The following is a 10,867-nucleotide window of genomic DNA, read 5'->3' as shown; positions in this document are numbered from 1 at the left end:
TCCCACTTTCTAAAACATCAGCCTTCGTGTCATGAACAAAAAAAAGAAAGAAAATAACTATAATCATCAGGAGAAAAATGAGAGAGCAGCTGTTTCTTAAAACTCCTTCCCACTTTCTGAAACACCACCCATTACGTTACAAACAAACGAACGAAAAAACAAAGAAAAAAATATCATGAAAAAACAAGAGAGGCAAGGCCTTCAAGACTCATTTGTGATAAATTAAGTCCCCTAGCATTAATTACAGAGTAATTTCCCTTTTTTACTATCTGCACCAAAACGTTTGCAAAATAAATAAAAATTCCATGCTTAGCAAAAGAAGTTCCTGTTTGAATAAAAAATGATAATAATGACTCCTCTTGTTGTTGTGTCAGAATAAGAGGTCAAAGTGCCAAGTTTAGAGAATACAAAAAATATAAATATAACAGTAAATGCAGTTTGCATATAATTAGGCTTCTTTTTTATTTTTTGTGCCAATCCCAGAGGTGCAATATTGTTTTAAACACGATGACTGGAAAGAACTGAAATTTTCCTATTATTATGTCAAATTTAGTGTCAGCTGACAAAGTATTGGCAGAGAAAATGTCAATGTTAAAGTTTACCACGGACACACAGACACACGGACACACACACACACACACACACACACACACACACACACACACACACACACACACACACACACACACACACACACACACACACAGAGAGAGAGAGAGAGAGAGAGAGAGAGAGAGACAACCGAACACCGGGTTAAAACATAGACTCACTTTGTTTACACAAGTGAGTCAATAAAAGAGTAACCGCGTCTTCAAACTTTGCGTCCCACTTTATGAATTTTCAGCATTCGTGCCATGAATAAAAAAAAAAGGACGTAAAATTATCAGGAGAAATATGAAAGAATAGCTGCTTCTTCAAACAACTTCCCACTTTCTGAAACATCAGCCTTTGTGTCACAAGCGGAAAAAAAAGAATATATCATGAAAAAATAAAAGAGTAGCCGCGTCTTCAAACTTTGCATCCGACTTTCTGAAATATCAGTCTTCGTGTCAAAAAAACCCCATAAATTATAATTACTAGGAGAAAATACGAAACAATAGCTGTTTCTTCAAACTGCTTCCTCATTTTCTGAAAAATCACCCATCATGTCATAAACAAACATTTTTTTTTTTAATCAGGAGAAAATAAAAGAGTATCTGTTTCTTCACACTGCTTCAGTCCAAATTTCTGAAACATCACTCACCATGTCATAAGCCAAAAAAATGAATATATCAGGGAAAATTATGAAAGAGTAGCTGATTCTCCAAACCAGTTCTCAATTTCTGAAACATCAACCACCATCCATAAAGAAAGAAAGAAAGAAAGAAAGAAAATAGGACTACCATGAAGAAAGGAAAAAGAAAGCAGTAGCCGCGTCTTCCTTAACATCAGCCACCATGTCACATAAATTATATCATAACACATATCAGGAAAATTCAGGCAGCCCCATCAGCCTTACACGGCCATCGGAGCACATCTATGTGTGTATGTGTGTGTGTGTGTGTGTGTGTGTGTGTGCGTGCGTGTGTGTGCGTGTGTGTGCGTACGTGTGTGTGTGTGTGTTTGTGTGTGTGTGTGTAAAAGACACCCACTCTGATAAGGTCACATTACAATATAATCATCATTATTATGAATGCACTCAAGGTCTGACAAAGTGCGTTGGGTCGTGCTGCTGGTCAAACATCTGCCTGACAGATGTGGGAGTCGCGTATATGGATTAGTCCAAACGCAAGTGACGTCCTTCCCCCCCCCCCCCCCCCTTCCCCCCCCCCCCTCCCCCCCCCCCACCCCCCCACTCCCCCTTTAAGAAAGTGAAACAGAAACTGACATTTCCCCGTTCCTCACCATACTTGATGATGAAGCGGCCGTAGTGTGAGCGGTCCAGCTGTTTGTACTTCCTGTCCGGGGATTCCCGATGGGGGGAGTTGGAAGGGGACGCGCCATGTTCCCCGATCTCCTCCCCCGTCAGAGAGGCGTCGATGTACACAGAGATCGACCCTCGAAGAATGATGTACATCCTGTGCATGATGATAATGATAATCTATAATGATAACTTACAACAACAACCGCATCATCATCATCAGCAGCAGCATAATAATAATAATAACAACAATAATAACAAATATAATATTGTTATTTAAATATATATTGTTACTGTTATTATCATCATTATCATTGTCATTATCATTGTTGTTGTTGGTGGTGGTGGTAGTAGTAGTAGTAGCATAATTATCATCATCGTCATCGTCAACATCATCTTCATCATCATCTTTTTTTTTAATTATTATTATTATTATTGTTGTTGTTGTCGTTCTTCTTCTTGTTATTATATCACTATTCTCAGTACTATTACCATTATCATCATTACTATCATCATCAGCAGTAGAAGCAGTATTAGTAGTAGTGGCAATATCTACAATTTTTCCCCCTCCAGACGGAATCAGATGTGTCCACACCAAGGCGTGGACGTTCACTCTACCAGTCACACAGAGGAGCGGGGGGGGGGGGGGGGGGGGGGGGGGGGGCAAGAAATGTGGATTTTGCCTTCTTCTTCTTCTTCATCTTATCATTCTCATTATGTTTCTTCTTCTTCTTCTTCCGCGTTCCCTGGCCACGCTAGATTTTCAGTCCGGTCAGGACAGCGAAGTCCGCCGCAGGGGCCCCACCGGTCCCCACAGTTTCTCTTGTCGGAGCTCAACCGGGCTGGGCCATGCCTGGCGTCTCTGAGCGTCGGAGGTGGGGCAGGACTGCAGGATATGGGAGGGGGTCTGTGGGCCTGTGCCACAAGGGCACTTGATATCTTCAGACGGTAGAGGTGTGTTTGATTGAAAGGCTGCAGAAGATTGTGTTTGTTTGTGTGGGGGTGGGGATATGGGAGGTGTGTGTGTGTGTGTGTGTGTGTGTGTGTGTGTGTGTGTGTGTGTGTGTGTGTGAATGCGCGTGCGTTGCGAGTTAACGTAAAGATCATGGAGCCACTGTCAGGGAATAAGTCTGTGACAATAAAGACAGTACCTGTCCGCTTCATCACCCTGTCTGAGTATGACGTCATCCTGCTCAGCTCTCTCGTAGCCACAGTACCGCACCACTTCTGTAATGGTGTCTGCAATGACCACCAGAGAGACACACACTTGTTGGACACTTTGACGTTTTACTGTCACTGACTGCACATTCTTTGTGACAAGGGGGTACAAATAAAATGATTCAATGAGACAGAAAATACTTATTTTTGCAATGAAAATGTATATCCTCAACACACGCATAATCAAACGCGAATACAGAAAATAAGGGGCTAATATGAAATTACTGACAATATATGTCAGCTCGACCAGCCATAATGAACAATACATATATATATATATATATATAAAATATGAAATCACTGACAATATATGTCAGCTCGACCAGCCATAATGAACAATATACATATATATATATATATATATATATATATATATATATATATATATCAGTTAGCAAGTGTTCTTTTTGGACATCTAGATTACCGTTGATCGTTTTCTCTCCAAACTCCTGCGCTTCAGAAATATATCCAGCCAATGATTTTATGACATCAGCATCATTCCTAAGCGCCATTATGAGATTAGAGACAGAGAGAGATGGAGAGGGGTGTGGAGGGAGGGAGGAAGAGAGGGAGAAACAGACAGACAGGCAGACATACAGAGACAGTGTGTGTGTGTGTGTGTGTGTGTGTGTGTGTGTGTGTGTGTGTGTGTGTGTGTGTGTGTGTGTGTGTTTGTGTGTGTGTAAAATGACGGGGGTGGGGGTTGTTAGTGAATATGCCAATATATCAGCCTAAACATGATCTGTAGTTTTACATGCACTGTGTATATAATAGCTTCCTTTCATCTACATTTGTCCGTAGTCTGCAACTCCTAAATTCACTGGTATCAACCAACTGGCTTTTATGTGTATGATCATTTTTACCCCACCTCGTCAGTTTACGTGGATGTACATGATGGGAATGGTATGTTCGAGATTCTATAACCCACAGGGATTGCAGGATCGTTAACGTGTGTATTTTGGTCTTCTGTATTGGGCATACGCTCTAAGAGGATTAAGGTACTGGGTACAGTTGACCTTGGAAATCGGAAGAAACTCATCTCCTCCTTTAATCCACCTGGCGCCGACACGGCGAAGGAAGCATGTATTTGATATAATCACTATAGTTATGGGACCTTCGTGGAAAGGGGACGGGTGTGTGTGTGTGTGTGTGTGTGTGTGTGTGTGTGTGTGTGTGTGTGTGTCTGTGTCTGTGTGTGTGCATGTGTAAATGTATGTGTATGTGGGAGAAGGGGACGAGTATGTGTGCGTGCGCGTGTGTGCGTGCGCACGTGTACACACACACATACACACACACACACACACACACACACACACACACACACACACACATATATATATATATATATATATATATATATATATATATACATACACACACACACACACACACACACACATATATATATATATATATATATATATATATATATATATACACATACACACACACACACACACACACACACACACATATATATATATATATACACATACACACACACACACACACACACACACACACATATATATATATATATATATATATATATATATATATAAATATATGGAGGAAGGGTTATTTGCTGAAAATGCCAATAAGCAAGCTACACGTTAGTTTATGAATATTGTGCATGTGATGTAGCACTACGCCCAGAAAGCCTCCCGGTGGTAGCGAAAAGGGTGGGGGATTGGGGTGGGGGGTTATTTACTGAATACGGCCATGGAACAAGCAACAATGTATGTGTATGCTATATCATCATGGCCTTGATGCCCAACTGGACTACGGAGTTGTTGGCTGTAACAAGATGCATATCCTCTGATTTCTGTATGTTGTGTATAATATGATCTATTCATATGTTGCATCCTGGTTCACCCCCGAAAACGGAGTATGGCTGCCTACATGGCGAGGTAAAAACGGTTATACACGTAAAAGCCCACTCATGTATATGCGAGTGAACGTGGGAGTTGCAGCCCCCGAACGAAGAAGAAGAAGAAGAAGTATCCTGGTTCACATATGTCCATGTTGGTGTCGGCCAGAAGACTGAAGACAACAGTCGCGGTACATAATTATGGTGATGCCTCATGCGTAAAGCACCATTATTGAATACTTCTGTGTAACAGGGTGAGTAGCATATCATTAGCTGTGTTATCGATAGAATGTGTTTGGTGTGATTTTTTTAATTTTTATATGAACAATCTACTCAAGCGTTTTCAACAACCGTGTGACATAGATTTGATTCAAAGATGAATAAATATAAACCAAAAGAAAATATTCATGAGCTTGAAGTAAGAGATGATTAAGACATTTTACGTACATGATGTGTAAGAAAAATAGCGAAAATGGACATTGTCCAGAGATCAGTATGGAGAAAAGGCCTCACGGGTTTATAATAATGGCATTTGCATGCTGATAACAAACACGACGTATCTGTATGAGAGGGGTGTTCGCTTACATGAGTAAATAACTTAAGTCCGACAGTAGGCGATGGTCCCCTAGCCCTAAAATTACAATGTAGAATTTGACGTGTGTTTTTTGTCTTCTTGACATAAAGCTGGCTTAATATTTGATCACACACACACACACACACACACACACACACACACACACACACACACACACACACACACACACACACACACATATATATATATATATACACCGCCACCACCACCACCACCACCACACTACACACACACACACACACACACACACACACACACACACACACACACACACATACTATGGCAATCCGAACGGTCAGTTACATCAGCCCCCTAACGCCAAAACGTACAGGCTTTAACGGTAATTTGCAAGCCACAGGTTTGGGGGTGTGTCCCGAAAAGTTTGAACTGCTTGGGAACTACGACGATCGGGATTTCAGTACCATGGAACGTTCCTGACATTAATCTATCCTTCCTGTCCCTCTGTCTCTTCACTTCCCTGTCTTTCTCCCTCCACTTTCTACCCCCACCTCTCTCTCACTCACTCACTCTCTGTTTGTCTGTCTGTCTTTCTCCCTCTCTCTCTCTCTCTGTCTCTCTCTCCCTGTATATCTCTCCTCCCCTACACCTCTCTCTCTTCTACTTATTCATCCATCTTCTTCCCTTTCTGTCTCTCTCTGTCGTTACCATTAATTTCTCTATGCCTTTCTCTTTCCTCTCTTCTCTTTTCTTACTTCTCTCCTTCAATCTCTTGTTCCTCTTTCCTTTCACCCATAAAGACCCCCCACACCCTCCCTCTCTCTCTCTCTCCCTGTACCCCTCTCCTTCTTCCCTACGTCTCCCCCCTTCCCTGCCCCCCACACCTCTTGCTGTTATCCAATTTCTTTCCTTCTGGCACTCCCTCGGCTTCGTTCTACTGGGCTGAGACGCTAATGGAATGGGTGTAATGTCTCAAAGGAGAGCCCTTAAGTGGCTAAGTCCACCACGCTACTTGGCTAAAGTGACAGCTGAGAAGAACAGGAAGAATATAATAGTACGCACAGGCCTACGTGACATGTCTGTGTCGTTATACAAACTGTACGCGAAAGCTTCAAAAGCGTGATCTTTCTTCTAAACATTTTCCTGCTAAAAATGTCTCACACAAATCTGATTTGATCAAAAGCGTCATCTTTCTTCTAAACATTTCCCTGCTACACATGTGTCACACAAATCTGATTTGATCAAAAGCGTCATCTTTCTTCTAAACATTTCCCTGCTACACATGTGTCACACAAATCTGATTTGATCAAAAGCGTCATCTTTCTTCTAAACATTTCCCTGCTAAACTTGTCTCACACAAATCTGATTTGATCAAAAGCGTCATCTTTCTTCTAAACATTTCCCTGCTACACATGTGTCACACAAATCTGATTTGATCAAAAGCGTCATCTTTCTTCTAAACATTTTCCTGCTGAAGATGTGTTGCTGTCCAAATCCGTTTTTTAGTTTGATTGCTTGTTTTTGTTATCTTTAATTTGATTAATGCAGGAACAGAAAAAAAATTGCTTTAAGTACAAGAAAATTGGTCAAATTTGCACGCCTTGTCTATAATTCTGATTCTTCCTTTTTCGTGTGCTGTTGGTTTTTGTTTGTTTCTTTCTTTTCGTTTTTCTTTCGTTGTTTTTTTTTTCTTCAGTTGTATGATTAATGATTTCAGTTAAGAGATTCTGACATGATCATATTACATTTGAAGCTGAAATCATCTACACGTCCGTATGAGTAAGAATTATAATTACAAATAGAACTTCTGTCTTCGTAAAGTTCCATGGTCCAATGTGACAGGATAGATATATTCAGTGCTGGACTACCTTGCATAGTGACAAAATTTAATATGTTCTTATCTCGACATTGTCTTTAATTCAAAACAATCAACCAAATACAATGCAATACTATAATCATCATCATCATCATCATCATCATCATAATCATCATCGTCATTACTTAAAATAGGGTTGTTGTTGCTATTACAAATATATCCATTGCTGGACTGCCTTCCATAGTGACAAATACGTTCTTCTCAACAATTAAACCACTCAAATCCAATGCAATACTTCTCATCGCCATCATCATCATCATCATCATCATCATTGCTCAAAAAGGGTTGTTGTTACCGCTGTACCTTGGCTCAGCTGAGGAAGCAGCTGTGTGCGTCGCCGTAACCATGGCAACACGCCATTGATGTCCACGACAGAGCGATCGGCGGGAGGACGGGAAATGACGTCAATCACGTCCTCCAGCAGATGAGCCATGGAGGATCCAAACCAAGCAGCTCCCACCACTTCCTGTAGAACGGGGGTGACTGCTGAGAGAGTCTACATCACCTGTTGGAAAAGAAATGACAGCGGTTTGAGGATTGGTGACTACAGCTGTTTGTTTGTGAAAGGCAGATATATTTTATATTTTGTATCGATATTAAAGTGGTGAAAACAGTGGTAGTAAAGAAAATTGCTGTGAAAAATTTAACAGCCGATAGATAATGAATGAATGATCTGCCTTTGCACCTGAGAAGCTTTCTGGAGATGCACAAAGGATGCAAGGGGAATAAAATATGTGTACAGCATGGGTGGTCAGCTCGGCTGTAGTCCAAGGAGATAATCAAAGCCATCACGGTCTCATTTCCATTAACTCCACGTACCTGCCCAAACCATCTGACAGCAGGCTGAGCTCCAGGACAAACAACGACCTGAGCTACGACATCCCCACCTGCACGACACGGTACAGGCATGGAGATGACGTTCTTCCCGAGGACCATACCAGAATGGAACAAGTTGCCTCAGGAGGTTGTGACGGCTGAGTCACTGGACTGCTTCAAGTCCAGGCTGGCCTCCCATCTCTAGAACCTGGAACAACCCCCCCCCCCACCCCCCCCCCCGCCTCCCCATCACCCCCAACCCTCCCCCTTACCCTCCTCCTGACTACAGTTCCCCACAACCCCCTCCCCCTCCCCCTTGCCACCCCTCCCAGTTACTTTTCTACCCCTGCCCCCCCCCCTCCCCCCATCCACGGCTGCTGCAGAGGCTTGGCATCATGTCGGCGCACGCTGAACAATTTTTTTTTTTTTTTTTTTTTACTCCTCACAACAGCGCAGTCTTCGGCAATCTCTCCAAACTACGACAGAATCATCAGTAAAATGATGTTGGCCGTATAAAGGAAGAAGAAAAAGAACAGACAAACGAGCACTGGCAAAGAGGAAGATATTAGTACAGTTCGTCACCTTTACTTGATGGCTGACTAAAATGGATGCTGAACAAAAAAGAATACTGGTGCTTTTTTTGTGCTTGTTTGCATGTAAATGTATTGATTAGCGTCGAAAAGTTACAGTAAAAATTACACACCTTTCTTAGTCATACACGGCGATCGTCGCTGTTGCAGAATATTGATTATAAAATGATCACATCTAAAGTAATCCCAACAAAAGTACAGCACGTGAGTACTGCCCATACGGTTTCAACCATTCTCCAAATTTTCCGGCAGACAGAGTGAGAGTGCTGTGGACATCATCTTCAGGATGCCCATCACAAGCCCTGGGACAGAGTAAGTGAGTGAAAGAGAACGACCGGCGGACAGAAGACAACACTGAAGACAACACTGACACACTAGTGTGTTGTGCTTACAATGCTTAACAACGCATAGGAAAATCATCATAAAACCACACACACACACACACACACACACACACACACACACACACACACACACAGAGAGAGAGAGAGAGAGAGAGAGAGAGCACTGAACTGAACACTGAACTGTTTATTGATGTCATTACCTGTAAAGCTCTGGTGACATAGTAGGCACAAATCAGAACAAAAACGATGCAAAACAGATAAAATGGAAGAGAAAGGACAAACACAACTGAAGCAAAATTAAGCAATATGATATAAGCGACACTTTGGTACTTTGTCTTTAGCTTTAAAAGTTCAGGTGGTAGGGAGGTACTGTGCCTTTTTTTCCCCAGTCGTTTGTCTCCAAGGTTTGGACAGTACACAGGAAACAAAGTACACAGAGATTCAGATTCAGATGGTTTATTCATGTTAGGCCTAGGCCCCTCATGAAGGGAAAAGTGAACAGACAATAATCATATCATTTAAGACATAAGGATCAAAACAATGCAGCTATAGATATACCAGGTTAATCAGGAACATTAAGAAGTGAGAATTTCTCTATATCTAAATGCTTTGTAGAAAAACAGAGACAAATTTCGCACAACATCAAGGTCAGTACAAGACAACAATAGAACCAGTTTGAAGAGACAAGGTTGTCGATAGTATCTGGATCGAATAAAAGTTTCTCTGATTTCTTTCAGTATTTCACAATAAAGAACAAAATGAACTTCATCTTCTTTTGAACGTTTACACATAGGACAAATCAAATCAGATTCTTTCACATTTTTATATCTATACCTATGTACAGCCAAATCAGAAATACTCAGTCTAAACCTTGTTGTGATATACTTTATATGTTTATCAAGATTCAGAAGCAAATATGGTTTCACAACATGCGAGACAAATTGTTCTATATATCTCAAACCTCTCAGAGAGAGAGAGAGAGAAAGAGATTTTAGAATGTTTAATTCATGGCAGGCCAAGACCCTCATGAAGAGATATGTGAACATTTATGTCGAAAAACATCACATTACGATATATGTGTAGGCCTGCATCAAAATACACAGTCAAACAAAAATATAGCTGAACTGCGCTATGGTTGAGTACGTAGAATAATGAAAACATTCTCACCGAAAGAGAGAGGGTGAGGGCAAAGACAGCAACTGGCTTACCATAATATGAATACGATAGTGTTTGTTGTTGTTGTTGTTTTTCCGATACTCCCTCCAGGAATATGACAACACACAAATCCTTCAGAAACACACAGTGAACACTTCCAGAAAACAATAGTTTAACTAAACTTGAGATTTCGCCAGCACGTAAGCTCCACACATAAGTCTCACAGCCTGAACACAGGTGCATTAATGTACAATATACCAACCGCTTCTCTCTCTCTCTCTCTCTCTACCTGCACACACACACACACACACACACACACACACACACACACACACACACCACACACACACACCACACACACACACACACACACACACACAACGCTCTTAGACGGGTCCTGCATTCCTGTCGAAATCTATCCGAGTTTGTTGATAGATTTCAAGCTTGACTGAATACGAGGTAACCAGCAGACCAGCCCGTCCCGCAGGCAGGTGCAAGACAAGCTGTACCACTGAGCTGATTACAAATGCAGACCCCATGCATCG

At 41.5% G+C, this 10,867-nt stretch overlaps 1 protein-coding gene across 1 annotated transcript in view; it reads right to left on the bottom strand.

Moving 5' to 3' along the window:
• Positions 1 to 10,527, bottom strand: part of LOC143294185 (uncharacterized) — a 29,967-nt gene extending 19,440 nt beyond the window's left edge. Inside the window, exons 1-4 of the mRNA XM_076605616.1 lie at positions 10,376 to 10,527; positions 7,721 to 7,922; positions 3,052 to 3,139; positions 1,885 to 2,057 (exon numbers count right to left, since the gene is read on the bottom strand). Coding sequence (XP_076461731.1) covers positions 1,885 to 2,057; positions 3,052 to 3,139; positions 7,721 to 7,850 — 391 coding nt within the window. The 5' untranslated portion in view covers positions 7,851 to 7,922; positions 10,376 to 10,527. The remainder of the gene's footprint in view (positions 1 to 1,884; positions 2,058 to 3,051; positions 3,140 to 7,720; positions 7,923 to 10,375) is intronic.
• Between the last annotated feature and the right edge of the window lie 340 nt (positions 10,528 to 10,867).

This window comes from Babylonia areolata, chromosome 19, assembly GCF_041734735.1.
Source record: "Babylonia areolata isolate BAREFJ2019XMU chromosome 19, ASM4173473v1, whole genome shotgun sequence".
In the NCBI taxonomy this organism is placed as follows: domain Eukaryota; kingdom Metazoa; phylum Mollusca; class Gastropoda; order Neogastropoda; family Buccinidae; genus Babylonia; species Babylonia areolata.
The sequence above is the reverse complement of the archived record's forward strand: the minus strand, read 5'-3'. Positions and strand labels throughout refer to the sequence as shown.